The sequence below is a fragment of the Anoplophora glabripennis genome, unplaced genomic scaffold, assembly GCF_000390285.2.
Source record: "Anoplophora glabripennis isolate ALB-LARVAE unplaced genomic scaffold, Agla_2.0 scaffold13, whole genome shotgun sequence".
Taxonomy (NCBI): Eukaryota; Metazoa; Arthropoda; class Insecta; order Coleoptera; family Cerambycidae; genus Anoplophora; species Anoplophora glabripennis.
The window spans coordinates 2,322,172-2,346,433 of record NW_019416478.1 but is presented as its reverse complement, the minus strand read 5'-3'; the positions used below and the strand labels follow the sequence as shown (position 1 = coordinate 2,346,433).

Sequence of the window (24,262 nt, the reverse complement as noted above, 5' to 3'; positions counted from 1 at the left end):
CCAAAAAAAAGTTTTGTACCAGAGACATGAGTAGGTACATAGATCTTGTGTATTTTTTGAAGCTGAATCCGAATTGGTAGAATATTTGAAAGAGCACACTTCAGATTGAATTTATAGATATTCACTGTTTCTCATTTTTAGACATTGCCTATTTTTACTCAAATGACTCAATTTTTTAAAAATTCATTACCCATTTCTTTGGGTGGCAAATACCAGTTTCTAGCGATTTAATAATTTCTGAATTTAAACATTGTATTCATGATTGGTGACTTTGAAAATCTCCGAGTAACAAATTTCAGCCATACTCTTCAAATTTTGAACGCTTTTTCGATTTTTACATTCTACCCTATTTTTGGAAATAATTTAATGTTTTACTAAAATCTACCTACTTCTAATAATAATTTGGTTTTCTCTATAGAAGCTCCTAATCCACCAGCATTGGACTTAACAAGAGGAAGAGACTCTTTGGGAGTTTACAAAATCAATGATGTCCTGGAAGCATCCTGTATCGTCAGTGACGGTAGGCCAGTGGCTAACCTCAGCTGGTTCCTGGGTAAGAAAAAATTCAAATCAGTTACCACAATGTGATATATATTTTTTTTCATAAATTTATGTACAAATTATTCCATATAAAAATCATAAATAAAAATTGAACATACTAATGTGGGTGAGATGTAACTTATAAAGTGCAAAAAGTATTACTTTGTACCTACAGATGAATGATTTTAACATTTATAACTGAGGATGTTACGCTACTAATTATAAATAACTGATTAGCGAATATTTTTCATTAAATTTTGTTTTATGTTCGTTGTATTCTCTTTTACATTTTTGCATAATTAAACATATGTATTTATCTGTGGTTTTGTTGTAAACTTATCATTATTAATAATTTTATCTACAATTATGCCCTACATTGCATTCATTTGGATGTGTTTAATATATTTTTGGTATTTAAAACATTCAGATGACGAGCCGATACCAGAAAATGAACTGACTATGCCGACCGAGATGACCATCGCTAAGGACAACTTACACTCGAGAATTCAAAACCTTACGCGGACGCTTCGAGCTACCGACAACGGAAGAAGCTTAAGATGTGTCGCGGAACATCCTGCCTATCCTAATGGAAGATCGGAGACCAGTCTACAGTTAAATGTTGAATGTAAGTTATCGTGATCGTAAACCGTGTCATTATTTTGCATGTATACAGAGTAGCTTTCTTACACGGAAATAAACTGACGATTTAGAACAAGCCTTAGTACAATTTTGTTAAGGACTTTGACAAAATGTTTTTTATTCACTTATTTTTTTAAGATGACAATACTTTTCAATTAACAGACAATTGAGGTCTAATTTTTCTCAAATAGACCAATAACATAGAACAATTGATGTTTTATCAATATCTTTCTTAAATATTAAATCAATAAATATGTTTTAGCTAAAAAAATAAAGTTCATCCTTCTATACAAAATTTTATTAAAATGTCTTTAAAGTGCGGCAGCAGTTGCCACATATTCATCTTTTATACAACTAAATTTCATACGTTAACAAAAATTATCGTAATTTGCAACTTGATCTCTTGAAATTTTCATTTTCAGTTCCCCCTCTGCCCATATACGATTCGTTGGACAGATTCGATTACCAAATCGGAAAAATGGGCCTGATAAATGTAACCGTCGAAGCGAACCCTCAGCCGCAGGTAGAATGGGACATCGGAGGCCAGAAGATAAGGGAAGGCTCCACAGATAATACCGGAAGGATAGAGGCGGAAGGAGTAACAAGCCTGGTATGTATCTTTCTTTTTTAATTTTGTTAGGTATCACGACAAATTGATGCGAATCCTTGGCTGTACAAAAACGTTACAACGTATCACTGTACTTCAGTGCAAAATTGGTAGCTGGTGACTCATTATCAACATGTAGGTCCGTGCGGTGGGTAAGGCCCAGGGGAAATGCTATTCCTTTGGCTTATATAGAATAAAAATACAGGGTGACACACAACTTATCAATCAATAATCAATCAAAACGACAATCAAGTCCAAGTTGCTATATACGTAGACCATTTTTGACACTTAAAAATTAATGTAAACACTATCGCAAAAACGTTAATAATCGGATTTCAGTATCCGGAATCGTCTGGGGCTACTTGCAGATGCCCAGCGATGTAAAGGTTGAAAAATACTACAACTTCAATCATTTTTTTCTTGGAAACTAAGGATTTTTCAATTTTTTTATGATATTGACACCATTTCTCTTAGCACATTTATTTCCTAATTTGTTTGGATAAGTTGTGAATCATCCTGTAGATATATTGATTTGGTAACAACTAGAAATTTACATTTACCTTTATTTATACTAAAGTACAAACTCCGGCTATTAAGTTTTAAGACTGATTTTCTATTGTGGTAAAGTACGTGTCTCTATCTATTTGTGGTTAACGGAACTATGTAGCAATCAAGTTCTGATTTAAAGCCGGTAAAACAACCACTTTACTCCAGAACGAAACAGTAATAGTCACTGTACGCAGGAGCGCAAATGGCTCCATCTGTTGTGCAGACTCCCAACTGTGCCATTGAAATGGCTACAGTAGGAAGCAACCTGCTAACTGCAGGTACTTTGTTGCACGACTGCCACCCACAGAGGGCGTAACACAATGTTTGAATTGTCAGTGTTGCGAGAAACAACTACTCTGAGAGCTTATGCCCCTACCGGCATTGAATTATACTTGCAACACCTAGTGCAACTGCACCTATGACACGCTGATGAGGACTAATAAGTCCGAAACCGGTCTGTGCCTGGTGGGTTACTACCTAGCTGTTGCACTAGGTGTTGCGAGTATAATTCAGTGCCGGTAGGGGCATATAGCTCTCGAAGTAGTTATTTCTCGCAACACTGACAATTCAAAGTAATAGTCACTGATACTGTCACCGAATCTGGACACATCGATTTTTTTTATTTATTTGAAATTTATAGTATCGGTGGTTAATATTTCCTTTTGACTTTTAGGGGAGGAGTAAATACATAGCCAATCTAAGGATAGCAGCAGTGAAGAAAGAGGATACCGAGACGGAGTATATTTTAACGGCACACAACAGCTACGGGTTTCAGGAGTATAGACTGAGGATTTCTACAAATCCGGAGCCAGAAGGTAAATGTTTTTAGAATAAATAATTTTTATTATTCGCTGCAAGGTGGTTCGAGATGAAAGTACAACTAGTCTTAACTAATTTCTGCATTCTTGTTCCTATCTTCTTGTTTTTAACTGTTTATTTTATTTTATTTTTTTTTGATATCGACAAGTTTGCTATCACTAAAAACAAAAACATTTACTGCCTGTTGTATTTTTAAAGTTTCTTCTTCGTTTCCACGCTGCAAAATAGGCTTTCAAAAGTTCTTTAGGCAAAGGATCTTTTATGGTATGTATAATTATTGAAAAAATAAGTACAGCTGGAGTAACAATTATTTGAATGAAAAAAAATTGCATCGTAACTTACGAATACTGTACAGGGTGATTCATAAATGAACCGACGCGGGCCAGGTGTGTGTGGGGTGACTCAAAATTGGATTATTTGAGGTAACTTGCCTATACACCAACTTGCACCCCTCAGGAAATATAAGTTCGCTAAAAAATTTCAAAAAAATTTATATATACATCAAGGAATGCCTTTTTATATCGATTTGACATAAACACTCAAAAAAAGCTCGTGTCGATTGATCCAAAAAAAATGCTCAAGAAATACAATTCTGCTTGAAAACGCATCTATGACATCGTAAAAGGGGATGAATCGTGAATCTATGCTTATGAGCCCAAGTAAATAGGAATTGACTGTCTGGGTCTTTCAAGATGAGGCATCTTTTTGTTCATGCACTGGTTTTTTCGGAAAAACCAGACATGTGGTAACTGTACCATTAGTGCAATGTCGGACGGTCAATTTTGAATGGTGTACAGCCATTTGTTTCTCAGAAATCTTCAGAAAAAGGGAAACCAACTGCTGAAGACGCATTCTCCACCGGGACAATGCGAAAAAGTCGAATTGATAAGTCATCCACCATACAGCCCTGATTTGATACCCAATGACTTTTTATCCCCACGTATTAGAAATAATAATAATAATAAAAATAAGTCAACGTTTTTCGACGGAATGGAAAAAGTGCTTTGGAAATTGGTTTAAGCGCATGCAAAAGTGTATTGATCTTCATGGAGAATATTTTGATGAATAATTTCTCTTTTTTTTTTGGTTCTCTATTCCCGAAATATAAAAGGCAACACTCGTATGTTGTTAATTAACAGTAAATTATTGTTGATGGGATTAATAGAGCTGACATACTCTAAATTATTCCGTTTTTTTTTTCTCCACTAGCAACCTTTGCTTCAAAATGTGTAATTTCATTTACCATTGTTTTTCCTTTCATTATAATTTTTAATAAATTTCATGGTTTTCAAAAAAATTGGGTTAGGTGAGAAACACTGCGAAACTCAACAGTAATTTGTGAATCTATCTATCAAATTTATGAAGAAATGTTGTAGTCTTTCCAATCTCAATTGAAGACCAAAGAGATAGGCAGCTGTACCAGATTTGGTCGCTACGCAACAACTCCGCATTGAAATATTTGAAAAACTTGTTGCCATATTTATTTAACCATACCCATATACAGGTCTAGTCGAACTAAACGTGGAGGTGATAGAAATGTATACGCCCAGTTGAAGAATGCGCGTGCAAACGGCGCACAAACACAGCCGCACTGGGCGACCGGCCATAAATTTCAGTTGATGACAAATTGCCTAGCAGTGCAGAATAAACAAAATCTTTCAAATTTTCCAAAAAGAAAATATTCACAATGGTTAAATATGAGGTTCGAGTGGCTGACTGCAGAATAAAGAAAAAAAAATCTAAGAATTTAGAGATATGTCAACTTCAATTGCTTTAAAAGACTTGTAAAAATGTATTTTTTTAAAATTTGCATCTACTACCCTCCTCAGGGGTGCAAGTACAGGCAAATCGAATTAAATAATTTTATTTTGTCACCCTGTAACACACCTGCCTTTATTTTGTCCAATCAGTGCCAGTTCCAAGCGGAACTCTGTAGAATCCTTGGCTAATTTTATTTTGAATATAACTGATTGTTTTTTTTTTCTTATTGCAGGCGTAGACTTGGGAATCGGTGCCGTTATCGGCATCGTTGTAGCCATCCTGTTCGTAATCCTTCTAGTGTCAATTTTGATCTTCGCAAAAGTGACGGGACGGTGGTGTTTTAGCGGTAAGTTAACCCTCTCGAATGCTTTTGGTAGTGTTTAGATGGTTGTTTATTGGGATTTCGATTTTCCTTTTTTTTTAAACCACGATATACACACAGAGGGTCTAAGAAATTTTGAAAGAGTTAACGTTCATTAAATTAACAATTATAATGGACTGCATTCAGAGATCTGAAAATATTTCATTAAAACAGATTAAAAATATTTATATTGGAATTATTGGATCCGAATTTTCTGCTATGCTATTTTTAAATAACACTTTTTAGTAGTTATTTAAGTGTTTCAATAAGTTTTAACCATTATCTACTCATGTATATTGATGATGTGAAGCTTCCTCACCGACTACCCAGATATTTCTTTAAAAACGCTGAAAATTTAACAGCGTTTCAAATTTAACTGGACGACTTTTGCCTGAAATTAGTGAAAGACTGCTACATTTTAGTCTCACCTAAAATCATTGATGTTTCCAGTCACAAAAACTTGTCAGTTGTCACTAATTACTTTATCTAAGATAAATAATCGTTATTAAAGTACCAGTAGTATAATTTGTTTTGTCTTGTGTACTTTTGTAGTGCTAATGATTTTTAAATTGATTGTTTTTAAAAATCGAAATTAAAACACACTGGAAGGAATATTAGCCTTTAATCACATCATTATTGCCAAGCTGTCACAGAAAGGTCTTCTTTAAAGGACGAGAAAGAGTTCTCTCCCTCCCCCCTCCCTCTCTCCCCTCCCCTTTCTATCCATCTCTCCTGTTTCTTTATGCACCCTATCTGTCTCTCCCTAACTCTCTCTCACTCCTCCCCCCCCCCTCTCTCAATTGAGAAAACATATTGTTTCCCTATTTATACAAGGTGATTCAGAACTTATCAAAAAAATTTTTTAATGTACAAGGGACTCTTACAAATACAGTTTTGTAAAAAAAAATCAAAAAGCGCAATTTGAAAATTATTTAAAAATTTACACTTCTGCACAGCACTGGAAACTGGTCCACTGTAAAACCTGACCTTGCAGTCGGTGACCAGCAGGGTGGCAAAGCGTAATAGAAAATGAACGGACAAAAAATTTGAAATTCAACTGCTTTTGTCACTATTGTTATTATTAATTAATAAAATTAAGGAGGTTTATCGGGTACGGGGGTACGTCTAAAGTCTAACGAGAGTTTCTGTATTTGGGCCCGTCTTACCCAGTTTCTACGAACTAACACAAATGTTGTCTTGCTTTACCATAACACAAATGCTTCATCATAATACAAATGTTGTCTTGCTTTACCATAAATTAAAACGATATCCATCAACTCCGAGTTGCTATACACGTAAGCAATGTTAGACACTTGAAAAACTAATATAAACACTATCGAAAATACTAAAATCGGATTTCAGTATTTGGAATCGCTTGGGCCCACATGGGCGAATGATACTAGCCTAGCGATGTAAAGGTTGAAAATAAATCAGAAACTATAAGGATTTTACAAAAATTTTTTTACGATATTGATCCCATTCTTCATGATGCATCTATTTTTTTTTTTTTTTTGGATAATTGTTGAATCACCCTGTATTTCACATTTAACGCTTTAAGTGTCATTTAGCGATAATATTAAAATATAGCACACGATGATGCAGTTAAACAATTATCATTTTTCAAAATAATAAATTTTGATTCATTTTGAGGGTACTGAGGGAGAGAGACAACCTCTGAAATAAGGTCCATCTCGGATTGCCAAGTAACTATCCACCGGTGCACATTTCGGTAGGTTTAAATTTCGATGATAAAGATAAAAAGTTGTTAGCGCTACCAAAGACTTAGTATAAACATTGTCGCCACATTAAATTATAAATTTAATTTAATTTTCACACAAAATTATCAGTTAAAGTTGTAAAAATGAAAATTTTCAACGTATTTCTTAAATTTTCCTTGTAATAATGTTAAGTATAGTTTTTAGTAAAGAACAATTAATATATATTAGGATGCCAATAAAGTTAAAAACAGTGGATGAAAAGTTTTTTAAATGATCAAAAATATAGTTTTATTGTAAGCTTTCCATAAAAATATTTCTACACTTTATATGCCCGATCTTGACCACTATAGAAAAAGTTTTTAATAATTTTGTTTTGTATTTTTTATTTTCTATTTCATGGGTGTTGACACTAGTTAATTTTATTTTTACTTAGAGGTATCATAAAAGAAAAATTATAGTAGTTACCTAAGAAACAGAAGCATTGCCAACCTTTCAAGCTGTTCAACGTATGCATTTCGAAAAAATTCTGTTTGTTCGGTAACTAGAGTAGTTTCAAGTTTTACTTAGTTTCATAATTTTTTTTTAATCTTACAATTTCTTTGTGACTGTTCTTTAGTACGTAAGTGTTCTTGTCTTGTAACCGTTATATTTTCTGTGTGTATAAAATGCCAAATAAAAGCTAATATTGAAGAGGCAAGTAATGTGGTAAGTCCCTTAGTTTAATTGTAGCTTTGAATGATAGTTCGACATCTTCACCCTATTCTTAAGACTCCATCTTTTGTGATGTTTCCGTTGGCATGTTGTATGTTAGACATTTTGACGTGGTGCATGCAAGCGCTTTAGTTTTGAAGCGAAATTAGATTTGAAAATGTTGTAATTTTTTTTAATATGATATTTAACTAACAAAGCAAATAAAAATCATTTTACTTCATGCTCTGTTCTGTTTAAAGTATTATTATTTTCCTATGTTGAAAAACGGAGAAAATATGTGGTAAAACATATGACAGACGCCCTTTACATATGGCCAATCTAATAATTTTATTTTTAATTACTTCAAATTATAGAAAAATACATGTTCTAGAATATGTACTATAGGATGTAACAGTGGCATTGTTGGTAAAAAATATTGATTTGTGTTTTAATCACTAAGATGAAGAAACTCCTTGAGTAAGCAGATTTTTTTTGCAGAAAGACCCCACCTCTAATTTTTATCAAGGAATAACATCCTTAATTTTTTCGCACTTATTTGTTTACACTCTGTATAATTCAAACTTGGTACAATGCAGTTCCCTACATGTAAATTTAAACAAACCTTAATTATATTTTAATTGAGCTAATGTCGCTGTTACACTCTATACAAGGCGTTAATGATAAGTTTTGCCAAATTTTAATGACGTATTCTACCGATGAAAATAATCAAGTTTTGCCCTATAAAATTTTTTGATAGGACACTTCCCTACGGAGATACAGGGTGTTAACGGTTTCAAATATTTATATTATTTTTTCTGTAACTTCACTGGCATAAAAGATTGAGTGACAAAATTTGGGAGATAAGTATCTTCTTATTTAATTTCCCAATTATGTATGTAAAGTAAATTTTACGAATACTTTACAAGAATACTTTATCGCCACAAATTGATTGTACATTTTAAAAACATTTAAAATTATTTAAAAACCAGTGGCGTACGATATTTTTTTCAAAAAAGGTCCCCTACTCCCCCAATAACTACGCCACTCGAGTGTATTTTGGAATAAGTTATCCATGAAAAAATAGTCACTACTAAAAAAATGCCATCTCCCAAATTTTATCACTCAATCTTTTATGCCAGTGGAGTTACAGAAAAAATAATATAAAAATTTGAAACTTTTAACACCCTGTATCTCCGTAGGGAAGCGTCCATCAAAAATTTTTATAGGGCAAAATTTGATTATATTCATCGGTAGAATATACCATTATACTCGTATGCTTGGCAAAACTTATCATTAAGTCCCTGTATAGGTAGGGAATACTTCCAGAATATTATTGAATATTTCAAAAATTATTTGTCGCAAATACAACTACAGAGCCTTTATAAATGTTTACAAACCACATGACCGCCAAGCTTCAATCCAACAATGCACGATTGGTACTGGTAACGAAAATTCCCTAAATCTTGGTATTTCCACCAAACAATGATTGGTGTAATTTTTCATAGAATTTTATTCAACCAATCGTGGTCGAATTATCTCGAGTGTAGATGTAAGGGTTTGTCATTGTTCATTGTAAACGAATCATTAACATTGGTGACACCAAGATTTAGGGAATTTTTATTACCAATTTGTACCAATCGTGCATTGTTGGGTTACCTAAGCTCGGTCACGTGGCTTGTAAGCATTTATGAGGCTGTGTGCTATTGCATACACCAATAACCTTAGGCAGTTTTAAATATTTTGAACTTTTGGGTTCAAATTAGATCGTAGTTTTTAAGGAATACCCTAAAAAAAATACTTTGAAAAGCTAGGAATGAATGCCCCCGATTTAGATATTTTTTAAAGTATTTTTTAACTAGTAGTTAAATTTTGGGAAATGGTAATATTAACCAGGTAGTAGTGTAGTTTTGGCTTTATTAATTTGGTAATACCACAGCTTGCCTCTATCAGCGTAGTGTAGGTGGTCTATACAATAGTGCTTATACAGGGTGGGCATAAAAACCTCATATAGTTCCAGTTTCAGTTTTAAACAATTAAGTTGCAATGAAAAATCTACGTCTGACCTAGAAACGATGCAAATATCAACAGATTTTATATGTGTTTTTAGTCTTGTCTTCCATTGGTGTTATTTGTACGTCTATTGAAACAAATGAATTTTTTTTACGTTTGGAAATGGAGGACATATTTTCAACCAATCCGTAGATATTTATTTTGTTTTTAGGTTAGGCCAACATTATTCTTTGCCCTTTTGTAATGTTTTATATCATTTTTTTTTAAAATGTTAAAATATTTACATAAAATTTAGGTTAGTATTATTTTCAAATTTAAAAACTACTTAGTATGAGAATATACAAGATATATTCACGTTTATAAGTTTACAGAAAATTAACAAACTTCCAGGATTTTTTATTAAAAAGACTAAAAATACACATAACTTCCTAAAAACTGCTAATCCTAAGCCCACTATAATTTTTTTAGATGTCAATTCTTGAAAAATGATATTACAATAATTCTTTTTATCTGAAATCGAATAACAATGCATCATTTATTGTCAAAGATCAAGGTAAAAAAGAAAATAAAGACGTTTGAGGAAAAGTGCAAACTGTCCTTTTTACAACATTGTTAAGCAAAATGAAATGGTTCTGTTTTGTACTGTGTGTCCAATTAAGTCGGCAGCATATGGGATACCTACTTTTTTATTATTGGTTTTATGAAAAAAGCTATTCTTGATAAAAAGTTCTGTATGGCCTAAAACCCAAAATGAAGTAATCAGATTTCAATTTTTTGCAGTCGTGTACGAGGTTTGTCGAAAAATATAATATCCATCTACTATTAAAAAACAGATTTTGTTATTTTTACAAACTCTTCTCTGTATTAGCATTGATAATTTACGTCTATAGATATCGACATTACATCTAGGATGCACTGACAAATCAATGAATTCAATATAATAAATGTTTTATGATTTGCAAAATTAAATTATAATTTATTTGTTTATTTCCTATGTTTATACCCAAAAAATATTAAAGATTGTTTCTAATGATAGATGGATAATATTGGATACCTGACCGTAGTTTTCTAGTAAGGTCAACTTTCCTTAATAACGATTGTCGATATTGTAAAAAATAAAGGTACTCTCCTTGAGCAAAATTTGCATTTTTCGACAAACCTCGTATAAGACTGCAAAAAATTGAAATCTGATATATCATTTTGGGTTTTAGGCCATGCAGAACTTTCTATTAAGAATAACTTTTTTTCATGAAACCAATAATAATAAAAAAGTATCCCATATGGTGCTGACTTAATTGGACACATTGTATAAATCGGTCAGGGGTATTTCTGAGGGGTGTTATCATGTTATTAAATTTTGAATAAAAAGGTACAATTTCCTAAAAATTGGAATTTAGTAGATCGAGACTATTTAAAAAAGAAAAAAATTTGAAAGTCATTTGTCTTTTACTTATCATGTTAATGACTGGAAAGCCTATAAAATGTGTATTAAATTCCAATTACAGTTTTTTTATATTGTTTTTTCTAAATGTTGGCTACAAAAACGTTTTTAGAGTAAATTCCTCACCACCCTGTGTGCAAAAAAGCCGTATAACCCACCGATACCATTACAAGAAAGCCATAACACCATGTAGACCACCTTCTACATATTAGCTTTTATTTGTTATAGGGGGCGCTACAGTGATCGACTACACGACGGGCGAAAACGGACAGCCGCCCCATTCGGACGGGGTGAGCGGGGATGGAGTAGATAACCCCCATCACCAGGTGTCCTCCGAGTACATCAACGGGAACGATCTGCCAATCAAAAAAGACGAGAAAATCGACACGGCCGTTTAATAGAATTAGGATAAGTGATATTTATGATAGTTATTCAGTGTAACGTGTTTTTTTGACCAGCCCTTTCGCATTCCACTCCCCCCTCCCCTTCACGTCATCCGATCGTTTGAGGAAATGCCCCTCGTCACGTTTAATATGAGGCATAAACGTTTCCCTTTGCACTTCTAACTGTCAACAGCAATCCTTAAAGACGGCTTGTCGTAAATTTTAACTACGTTTCATATTCTATTATTGACGTAACTCTAATTTAGAAGCATCTTGTGAATATTTTTTGCGGGATTAAACTTTCTGCCCATTTTACTCGTACAGTAATAAGAAGAAGCACTTCTTAAAACTCATTGAGGTGTCTACTTAAAAAAAAAATACTGAGCGCATCACATAACTGTACGAAAAAGTTATGATTTTAAAAACTGATGCATTTCGGTTTTCAGCCTTAGAAATAAGTGAATTTAATCAAAATTTCATCATAAATACTCATTATCTACAGGTAGACACCTTTTACTTTAATCATTCCATGGAGCTTTGTTTATTTGACGTTTTATGAGCCTGTTTCCCTAACATTTCCCATTTTATATTACAAGAGGACTAAAATACGTGTTAGCTTAAAATAAAGCACATTTTAACTCGACAGTTCAACTGTATATGATCCCATTCTGACAGCCTTTATATTTCATTAATATTAGGTGCGACTAGTCGAAATGTGCTTCATTTCTTAACGATATATCTCCAGTGTATCATACCACGTCATGAAAAAAGAGAACGGTGCAATCAATATCGCAACGAACTTGTATATTGGTAACACTGTCATCACCTAAAAAAATGACTGCTATATTATATAGGTTAGGTATACTCAGAAGAATATGTTGTCTATTAGAATTTATATGTAAATATCTGAAAGCTATATATTATAAAATTAATTATTGAGAAAAGTTAAATATATATGTCTATTTTTCCCGCTTTTGTCGACGTTTCCATATTCGTGATTCGGTTCTTATTGGCAACATATTTATTGATTTAACAACGGGTGATTCGGAATTTTGCAGAGAACGGCTAGCCTGTTTGTTTATATTTATAAATCACATGACCACAAATTAATCCGTAGGGCTGAAGGTAGTTTTGATCACCCCGTGCATGTGTATATTTTTAGATACCTATATGTTTGCTTTGAGAACGAAATACTCAAACTATTTTTTAATGTGTGACGTTACATTGTATAGATTTAAATTATTTATATTACCTTTTTGATTAATTTTAAAACTAAAATGAAATTATACTGCCATAAGATATCAGTTGAAATTTTTGTGTATTATTACGTTTAGCGTTTTTATCGTCGGGTGTATTTTTAACGATACATCGTTTCCCCAGGCAACTATTGTGACATTCCGAGGATTGCCAAATATTTAATTAGTCCCTCTATTATTTTGTTGTATTGTGAGTATTTAGGTGGAGATATTGAAATGATGTACTTAATAAAAAGTTAAGGAAAGTTTCTAAATAACATTTTTACCGTCATTCGAAAGTTACACTAAAAGAGTTTTTTTTAAGGAAATGTAAATCAATCGTAATAGAAATTCATAATAAACATCAATAAAATGGTACTTCAAAAATGCAAGTGGACTTATTGTACATAAAATAACTAGAAACTTTTAATAATTTTTTTTAAGAAATATGCAGAAACGTATGAGGTTTATCCACAAAGTATAGTACTCAATTCCTTAAAAATCGAAACGTCAGTATATTTATTAGCCAAAAGTTGAGGTTTCTGATAACTGTCAAAAAAATCTCCTGCCGTCTCTCAGGTCCATTGGTTCCCAGCACTGTAGACCTCACCGTCAGTAGAAAACCTTTTTCCATCCACACACCTTCAGAGAAGAGAAAAGATGAAAATCAGAAGATGCCAGATCAGGGCTGTGAGTGGGGCGATTGATGATGTCCAACCAAATGAATCCAAGAGTTGCTTTCTGGCTCTGGCACTTCCTTCGTTAACATATCTCTTTTTTTTATTCTGTATCGTCCTCTGTAGTGTTTTCATTAGGAGAATCTCTTTATGGTCCCAAAAACACAGTTGCCACGATTTTTCGGGCGAAAGAATGGTTTTGAATTTTTTTGCTGAATTCACGTGAAGATGTGAGTCTGTTGGCTTGGTGTTGATCTGTGAGCTGTTTTGGTATCCACCTCGCACACGGTTTTCGAAAACCAAGTGTTTTGGTAGTGATTTCATGTAGAAGAGATCTGGATATTTGTGGAAACACTGCCTTCATCTCGTCCAAAGTCAGTCGATGGTCACCAAAATGCATTTTTTCGATCTTGTTCACCATCTCATCAGTCACGACTGATGTCCTCTTTGTTCATCATGAACATTCGTCCTGCTAGCTTTATCCTCACATTAGTACGATTCCTTACACATCCTCATAAACAGTTTCGATTTCATTAAAAATCTGGAGCGGCACTGTTCCTTTTGCCAGAGGAAACCCTGACGAGATTAGGAATAATGGCAGTCATTTCAACAAGCCACTACAACAACAGTTCTCAACTGGCCTTAAATGCAGTGTTGCCAACTTTGCCGAAAACAAATAGAACATATCAGAGTCTCAGTACTTTTACTTTGTGGATATGCCTTGTATAAGCGTGTCCGTAAAATAACACATATAATTGCTAAAGAACCAGGTATTTTAGAGTTGAATAATAGATGGTTTATTTAAACTAGTATGGACAATCTTTTTAAATTAAATGTGGTCAATTTCGTAATTTTCTAAAAGCTCTTTAGGGATTTTTCTTCAGAATTTTTTCATCTGTTTGTGTTCAAATTAAGAAACATTCATCTTCATTTTTTAATAAATACTTTTCACTTCTGACTGAATTAGAAAAGTGAACTATTTCGGTTGCAAATTGTTTATTTACTAAAAATGAATCGTTGGGAGAAGTATTAAATTTTTGAACAAGAATAATTAAAAAAGCAGTGAAGGTACAACCTGAGGGTTTATAAAATGTTCCTCGAGGGAGCCTTTCGAAGATGTTATAAAAGCGACCACTTTGTATTTAAAAAATCGTGTACGTCACCCTGTATATATATATATATATATATATATATATAAAATCATAAAAAATGGGCAACTGAAAATAAAAACGTTCACAATAAAATTATCTCGTTCTTTATTAAATTGTGTTACTTTATGTACGTACTGTATAGTCTTCAAGTACAAACCCTAAATTATCACAGTACAATGTTACTTTTGTATTATTTTAATAATTACCATGTCATATATACGCGATACTCAGATAATTTAAGTTCCAATACAGGGTGTTTTTTTTTATATTTTCTTCTATATGAATATGTAGACTTATCAAATGAATACCATCGAAATACGATTTCTGGTCTACCTGAAAGGAAGTCGTCACATTTTTAAATTATATATTTTCGGTTCAATGATATCATGATTTCTCTTTGTTTTTAACAATATCCGACGTTTTTCAGTGGTTATCCAGAATATATAACTTACTATATCCCATTTTTTTTATAGAACTTATTAAAAAAATAGTGTTACGGAAGATCATAGAAAAATATAAATCTTTCTCGAGACCGAGACCGAGACCCCTTTGTTTGATAACTCTGTATATAATTTTCATGAGACACCCTGCAATTAAGTAATCTCTCTTTTATATAATTTTGTATCATATAGGACAATAATAATTATTTTTTATGTTACATTTAGAATATCTTTGCTATCTTTATACTTGATTTTTTTTATATATATATTGATTATAGAATTTACCACATTTATTCTAAAAAAAAGTATGTGTCGCACCAGTTTTGCGAAATTGCTTGCTTTGTGTTTGTTTTTTTTGTCCGGATTCGCTTCCCTATTTAATTGTTTGCGTCACAAAGTGGAGTTTTGTAAAACTGGCGCAGTTATTTCTCATCCTTTTTATGATATTTAAGATTATATAAATTAATGTAAAAATTTTGTATGTTATATGTACTTAAAATATTTAGAATAAGTTGGATAAATTAATTATAAATTGTTTTATAAATAAAGAAATTAAATAAACTTTGGTTTTATTATTTTTTTTTGTAAAACTTCATGAAATAAATGTGAGTGGAACAAAACTGTAAAGCTCCTATATGTAATATTTTATAGAAATTTTGACTTGACTTATGTGTTACTTGAGCAGCAGATCTGTTTTGAGGTGGATGTGAGAGGGGGCAAGCAAATTTTTTCTGGAATACCTTCAGTACAACTCGCATAATAAAAGTGTAGATCCCTAGATCTGGGCGAGGTCCGGAACTTTTTCAAAATTGCAAAAATGTTTAAAAATTTTTTAAAAATACCTATTTTATCTGAGTTTTTTACTTATATCTTGGAACCTATGTATTTTGAAAGAATATTGAAGAGGAAAAAAAGTTTTTGAATTGAATTTTGCACAACATACTGCAAGTTAAAAATGTTTAAGTTTATTGCCGTTGTTGCAAAATACCAATAATTGATGAAAAAGGCAAAAAAATCGAGTGGATAATTTTTTAAAATGTTTTAATTGCTTCAAGGGCATTCTAATTTTTGTAAACAAAAACTTTATAGTATAATAAAACAACCCACCAAATTTCATTCAAATCATTTCGATAGTTTTTTGAAAAAAATTTTGAAAAAATTTTTGAATTTTCAAAATTTTGCACAGCTCAAATAAAGCGTCTAGATACTTGAAAATTTTTTCACATAGAAAGACCGCTCAACTTTTCAAATGGTTTTTGAAAAATTGAAATCGGTTGAATAGGACGGCCACAGTAAATTTTTAAAGTTAACACCCTTTTTTTTATTTTTAAACAATTAGATTACGTTTATCAATTTACAATTTAGTTTTTTTCAAAAATTATAATTTTAGTCCCTCCTTTTTTTAAAAAAAGTTAAATTCCATTTATTCGTTCTGGAGATATAAGCGGTCAAAGTTTATCGGCATTTACCATTAATTTATAAACAATTTAGCAATAATCTTTGATCCAGTGGCTTCATTTTTCCGAGTTTAGGCTGGAAAATATTTTCATGTTCATAAGTTATCGGCAACATATATAAATCAGTGAAAAAGCTGTCACTCGCATACGCGAAAAGTGACTCAAAACACAAAAAGTGGGGGAGGGGGGCTTTCCTAATACTTTAAAATTATAATTTAAAACAAACTAAATTGCAAATTGATAAATGTAATCTAATTGTTTAAAAATAAAAAAAAGAGTGTTAACTTTAAAAATGTAATCTAATTGTTTAAAAATTGTTTAAAAATAAAAAAAAGTGTTAACTTTAAAAATTTACTGTGGCTGTCCTAATCAACGGATTTCAATTTTTCAAAAACCATTTGAAGGGTTGAGCGGTCTTTTCTACATTTTCAAGTATCTAAATGCTTTATTTGAGGCTGTACAAAATTTTGAAAATTCAAAAATTTTTTTAAAAAAATTATTTTGTGAAAACTATTGAACTGCTTTTAATGAAATTTGGTATGTACCATAAAGTTTTTTTTACCAAAATTAGAATTCCCTCGGAGCAATTAAAACATTTTAAAAAATTATCCAAAACACTTGATTTTTTTGCCCCTTTTTCATCAATTATTGCTATTTTGCAACAACGGCAATAAATGTAAACATTTTTAACTTACAGTATATTGTGCAAAATTCAATTCTAAAACTTTTTTTGTCTTAAATATTTTTCCAAAATGCATAGATTCCAAGAAATAAATAAAAAACTCAGATAAAATAGGTATTTTTTTAAAGTATTTAAACATTTTTGCAATTTTGAAAATGTTCTGGACCTCGTCCAGTTCTACGGATCTACACTTTTATTATATGAGTTGCACTGAAGGTATTTCAGCAAAAATTAACCCCCTCTTACATCTCAGAAGTGGGATATTTCGACAGATCCTGGTCTACTGTACAATAATTAAAAAAAAAAAGGAAGAAATTGAATAAAAGTAAATAAGACAACAATGTTTTTGCAAAAAATGGATATATAACTACTGGGTGGTCAGGTGAGATACCTACCAAATTTAAGTAAATTATAATTTGGCTATATGTGATATACAGGGTGTCTCAGAGTGACGGCCCATTAGAATTATTTCAGACTACTTTGATTTGAATTTTGAAAATTTGGGATACCGAGTTTTCGGGCATGCCCTTCAACTCGCCATCAACTTGCTTATTTTAAATGGAACACCCTATATATTATTGCAATTTTGGATTCTACGTGTTATTTTAGGCGGACTTTTATGAAGTTTCCCTATTCCTAAAATTAACCATTTTCGAGATATTTAATTTTTTTTTTAAATGGAAACAGTGACTAGCTTCAAACCATGTGTATTTTATATTAAGAAAGGTAAAGTAACAATATTTATAGAGGCGATAACTAGACCCCTAAACTTCCCATCCATACTTTAAAAGTGGCTTAATTGCATACAGGGCGTTAGAAATTTAATGCCGAGTTTAGTTAACTTCAAACCTTCATAAGTCAGATTTTTTAAATGGAACACCCTGTATGTTTTTCTATATTCTGATATACAATTTTATTCTCTTTCGAACAGCATCAGGGTTCCCTATACCTATCTCTTCCAGTTTTTAAGTTATCTACTATTTTTTGTGTAATCACCTAAAATCATGTAATTTCTTGCGAGGATAGCTGTGGAATTTTTAGCAACACTTCAAAACAAACAACTAAACTGTCAATTTGTTGCTAGTCTCTTGCAGTGACAGTTTAATTTAGCGTTTATAAGAAATGGAAAACAACAATACATATTCAAATGCTGATATTTCAAATTTATTTTTCATTCACGGACATTGCAATGGGATTATAAGCAGAACATGTACAGTTTTTAATGAGACATAACATAACCAAATGTGCCACCAATGAGCAGAAAAAAGTTAAGAAGAATTTTAGCAAATCAACTAGAGTATGGTCAAATTTGTGCAGAAAGAATTTTACCAAAACCAATAACCTCAAATGAAGATAATGTAATAAATGTGCTAGCCTATTTTAATGTTCATCCAGAATCCTCAACTCGTGCCGCAGAGTATGATTTAGGCATTTCACGACTGTCAATTCACAGGATGCTAAGAACTAATGATATGCATCCATACAAATTTAAGCTACATTCTGCTTTCATCCGGGTGAGTTTTTGGCGCTTGCATTGCGAGGAATTGACCCATCTAAGCATAGACAATATAGAGGACAAAGGGCAGTATATCCACATCATGATTACAAATACTAAAATGAACAAACCAAGAAGCTTCACTTAAATGTAGGATTTTGTATTAATCCAATTCAATTAATTAGAAAATATTCTAAGTTAAGGCCTCAAAATGTGCAGCATAAAAGGTTCTGTTGCAGTTTTCAAAAGGGAAAATGCACACTCAATGTATTGGTATTAATAAGCTATCAAAAATCCCTAATGTTGTTCCGCGATTTTTGAGCTTGATAGATTGTAATTTATATACAGGGCATGGCTTGCGTCGCGCATCTGCAACTCTATTGGCCAATGCTGAAGGGGATATTACAACACTCAAATGCTACGGTGGCAGAAGGTTATATAGAAGTCAATTTACAGCAAAATTGATATTGCTAAAAAGATAGCACAAGCAAAGGGGCAACCTGTTCTATAAATTTACCACAATCACAAAATAATTCCAATAATCCTTTGGCATCAAATTACGGCTTTACCATAAATGTTAATGTTAATATTAATAAGTAGGTACATTGTAAGTCTGTAGCAATTTATGTTATTTGTTGACTTATTACTGTTTCAAATTGGTTTTCTAATAAAAACTAGAAAAATAAACCAAACTTGCCTTTATATGATTTCTATAAGTCACTAGTGGGTTAAGTCGACCTTCTGTGTTCATTCTTTCAGGAATTTCTTTTCCGTGCTACAGAAACTGCTTGTTATGGGGATAATCAATTCCAAAATCCACACATCCGTTTTACCATTTTAATTACTGAACTGCAAAACGTGTGTAACTGAGGAGCACAATTTCTTATGGTTTCGTGTCCAAAAATATAGGTCAGGATCCTTTTCCTTTGGTTTTGGGTACTTTCATGTTTCAAGGATTTTTGAAAATATTCTTGGACTACAGCTCATGAAAAGTCACCGGAAGTTTATGTCGATGAAAGATTAACACCAGTGTGATTGCAACAAAAATCAGCATAGCTAGCAGCGTTAGTGTAAAATTATTTTAACCTGAAAAGATCTTCGAAAATAATTTAAGCATTTAGTGATATTACTTACAATCAACTGAAAATTTCCGAGTGTTTTCAAAATTTCCAAAATCTATGTACAGATTTTTCTAAAATTTTATAATCAATTATTTTTTGTTTCAGGTGGTAGCGATCATCGCAATTTTGGAGAGTCGTAAGTTTCTTTTTAATTAAATTTATTGTATAACTAGATATTTATCGAGGCAATATAATTTTTAGAAAAAGTACAAGGTTTTTATATTATTGATTAAAAAAATTAAGTTACAGTGCATATAATAGGAAATAAAATCATAAATATAAAACAATATTTGTAATTTTTTGATCACCCGCTTGAAGTATACATACTACCAATAATAAAACAGTTTTATAATCATTTTGCGATACAAGATCTTCAAAATTTAAAAATTTACACACTACATTATCAGTTTGAGGGCAGTTTTGGCCCGTTCGAGGAGATTGAGAGGATTGATCATCATATTCATGATAAGCATTCTTAAAAGGGGGGGGGGAGGTAATGGCAGGAACATAGCCGTTGTTTTTAGGGCAAGAACAAATAGTAAATGCAGTTTAGTGTACAGTTTTTCACTAACGTTGGCTACAATTATTATTGTAATTGTCGGAAAGAAAATAAAAAAATATATTTTTTTATTTTATAAAACCTCTAGATTTTTTTTCGATTTCAACAAACTTTTATATCATTTTTCAGTAGCGACACTGAAAGCGCCGACGTTCGACCCAGGGAAACGAAGAAAGCCGTTCAGCCAATAAAATTCACCTCTTTCTTCAAGAAGAACAAAGACAAAGTGTCTTCCGAAGACGAGCCAGAGGTGAGACAGATGGAAACAGAGGAAAACAAGCAAGCACCGGAGGAAATCAACACCACCCTGCGGACTGAAGCGGAACCGAAAGAGGGGCTGGTTTACGCCGAGTTGGACCTGGTAAGGGCCGACATGAAACCGGTCGTTAAAAAAGACGATGAGAAAACCGAATATGCTGAAATCTTGTACACCCCCGCCACTGGAAAGGAGGAAGAACCAGAACCGCAGACGAAGTAAGGGAATTCCATTTTTGTTGATCACTAAATTTTCTCGATGTTCTCCTAAGGGTGAAGGGAAATGTTGGATTAGGTAGCAAAAAGGTTTGTTTTAATAATAATTTAAAGTAAAAAGTTAATCTTAAAAGTTTTAAGAAGTCAAAAATATTTAAAAAATCCAAAGTTAATTAATCGTTTTATAAATTTATGATTTTTTATTGTTAATACTCTAGAAAATATATTTGCTATACAACTCCGTTTAATAACACCAATTTTTTTTTATAATAATGTTACCTGTAGTGACTTTTTTATTTGTTAATAAACAATTTTGTATTATTTTCCACATTTCAATCACTTGTGGAGGACCAAAATATTTTAGGTTTTATTCTAAGTTTTTTTATTATTTTTATATGATTGCTTTAGATTTTTATATTTTTTTATCGCGCAGAAGTGCCGCGAAATGTACTTAATATTTATGTTATGTTGTTGTTAATTTCTACTTTTTTTTATTGTAAAATATGTGATGTGTGGCCATATGATGATTATTTTGTTATCTATAAATAATGCAGGAGACAGTTCCGATAGAGACAGACTTAAAATTTTGCAACGTATACAATATATACAAGTTGAGAATAAATAAGCTTTTGATAAACACAAGTGCCTCTTTAAAAAATATTATACTCGTATCTACTTTGCATAAATGCGGTGTGGTTTGAGTTTCATACACTTTTCTTTCAGTTAAAAATAAACATTTATTGTATTAGCACGGTATTTGCACAAAATTACGATAGCATTAGGTGGTTTTGGAAAATTTTTGTACACTAGCAAAATGTAAGCATATAAAGGTGTCTTGAAATTGCGATGGATTATATTGATTCAAATTTTGAGCATCTGACAAGTTGACACAGCACCAAGAGTGCTAAAATGGAACTGATAATTAATCCGTCCTTAAAATTGTAAAATTGGACAAAACACTCAAAATTTAATAAAAGCTGCTTGTTACACAGCCACACAAAAAAAAGTTAGGTTTACTTTTTATGCGACATATATTTTTCGTAGTAATTTGGCCTACTGAACACGAATCTGGGGTCAGAATTGGCTCATCATGTCACAATTTTTTCCTAACCTCAAAAAACATGTGAAAAATAGTGAAAATTGATGAAAATTTACTGGGAAAATTCAAACACACTACACATCACTACATGTGTAGAGTCCTTAAGTCATTTTTTTAAGCGAAGTCACATTTTTAGACGGAATGGAATCTTTTACCTTGACTTATGAAAATCTGGCTCCAGATGTGTGATTAATGAAGGTGAGATCAACCAGCAATCCTTATGATACCAAATTTTACTGAAATCGGTGGATTTCTAAAAAGTACCCTCGCCATATTGGATCAGCCATCTTGAATTTTTACAATGTGAATTCATATTCGTAATCAGCGACCCAAAAAACCCCTTTATACAAAATCTGGTCAAAATCCGCTGAGAATTTGAAAATAGCGATTCCTGTTCGGTTTTTGAGGTTAAAAAAAAACCACACGTTCTAGCTCAATTCTGACAGTGGATTTGAATTCAGCAGAGTTTTTTACATAAAAATGTACTATTTCATGTGGAAATAAAATTTTTTCCAAATTTTCCCAGTAAATTTTCATCAATTTTCACTATTTTTCACAAGTTTTTTGAGGTTAGAAAAAAAATTGTGACGTGATGGGCCAATTCTGACCCCAGATTCGTTTTCAGGAGGCCAAATTACTACGAAAAATATATGTCGCATAAAAAGTATACCCAACTTTTTTTTTTGTGTGGCTGTGTTATCATTGTTCAGTTTTGTAGTTAAATTTTCTGGTAGCAGATCTTTTTGATAACGAGTTGAAGAGATATATAAAACATTTTCATGTTAAACAATGTTTATTTATACGTTCTGTACGTAGGGCACTATACATACATACAGGGTGGGCTAATAGTGTGAGAAATTAAAATAACTCCCTTGTTACTCATAGTACAGGAAAAAAGTTTATATAAAAGTTGTACTGAATCAAAAAACCTAAAGGACAAAATTAATTTGAAGCACACAGGGCGATGAGTAAAAACGGGACACGCCAAATATTACATTTTTTAAATGGAACACCCTGTATATTTTTAAACATATGGATTTCTAAGAAAATTGTGTATATGGCAATATAAACAGTTTATCATTTTAGTGCGGGGTTGCCAAGTTTTGTAGAAAATTCTTCGAATTTTGGAAAAACATGACCTCGAAGAAGTTGTATTAACTTTCAGCTACTAACACTTGGAACAAAATAATTGGACAGAGTTATAGGAATACGATCATTTTTAGAAAGTTTAAACTTGATTTGATATTTTATTATTCTGTTTTATTCACATATCGGTCCACCTCAACTTTTATTAAGCATATTCTATATCTAAAATTGTTAGTTTTTAAGAAATAGCAACATTTCTGAAAAAACTTAATTTTTATTATTTTATAGAATACTACAAATAAATATTAATGAATGATAAATTATGAACCAATAAGTTGACACAATGTGCCAATTTTTTCCAAAGCCATTTCGTGCGACCAAAAAAATAAAAATTAGTTTTTTCCCAGAAATGTTGTTATATCTTAAAAACTAACAAGTTTAGGTGTAGAACATACTTAATAAAAGTTGAAGTGGACTGATATGTGAATATAATAGAACAATAAAATACATATAAAGTCTTGCTTAAATATAAAACATTCAAGAGATATTTGAAAAATTATTTACTTGATAAGTCTTTTTATTCCCTTTCTGATTATATGTAATCTATGCGACTTTTATGAATGCTATCTTGGATTTTAACATAATTGTAGTGTATGTAGTTATAGTAATTCTATAATGTATGTATGTAATTGGATGTAAACTGTATTGACTTTTAGGGGTGTTGCCTATATTTTTATTTTTATTTTTGTTGTCTCTATAACCTATATCTGTACTGACTATTCCTATACAATTGTAATATTGTCTTAACGGAAATAATATTGTCTTAACGGGTGTTCCATTTGAAAAATTTTAAAAAATCAAGTTTGAACTTTCTTAAAATGATCGTATTATAAAAAATGCCCTGTATAAAATATCGATATTAGCTAATATAGGGGCCTTTGTCTAAGATTTGCCCATAACTCTGTCTAATTATTTTGTTCCAAGTGTTAGTAGCTGAAAGTTAATACAACGAGGGTCATGTTTTTTCCAAAATTCAAAGAATTTGGCAACCCCGCACTAAAATGATAAACTGTTTATATTGCCATATATAGAATTTTCTCGGAAATCCATATGTCTAAAAATATACAGGGTGTTCTATTTTAAAAATCTAATATTTGACGTGTCCCGTTTTTACTCATCGCCCTATGTGTTTCAAATTAATTTTGTTCTTTAGGTTTTTTGATTCTGTACAACTTTTATATAAACTTTTTTTTCTGTATTATGAATTATTT

General features: G+C 31.7%; 1 protein-coding gene across 1 annotated transcript in view; it reads left to right on the top strand.

Moving 5' to 3' along the window:
• The window catches only part of LOC108904122 (fasciclin-3), a 101,773-nt gene extending 80,812 nt beyond the window's left edge, over positions 1-20,961 (top strand). The window contains exons 4-10 of the mRNA XM_018706552.1: positions 419-553; positions 968-1,165; positions 1,602-1,789; positions 3,009-3,150; positions 5,148-5,261; positions 19,882-19,912; positions 20,465-20,961. Of these exons, the coding sequence (XP_018562068.1) occupies positions 419-553; positions 968-1,165; positions 1,602-1,789; positions 3,009-3,150; positions 5,148-5,261; positions 19,882-19,912; positions 20,465-20,813 (1,157 nt within the window). The 3' untranslated portion in view covers positions 20,814-20,961. The remainder of the gene's footprint in view (positions 1-418; positions 554-967; positions 1,166-1,601; positions 1,790-3,008; positions 3,151-5,147; positions 5,262-19,881; positions 19,913-20,464) is intronic.
• Positions 20,962-24,262: the final 3,301 nt, after the last annotated feature.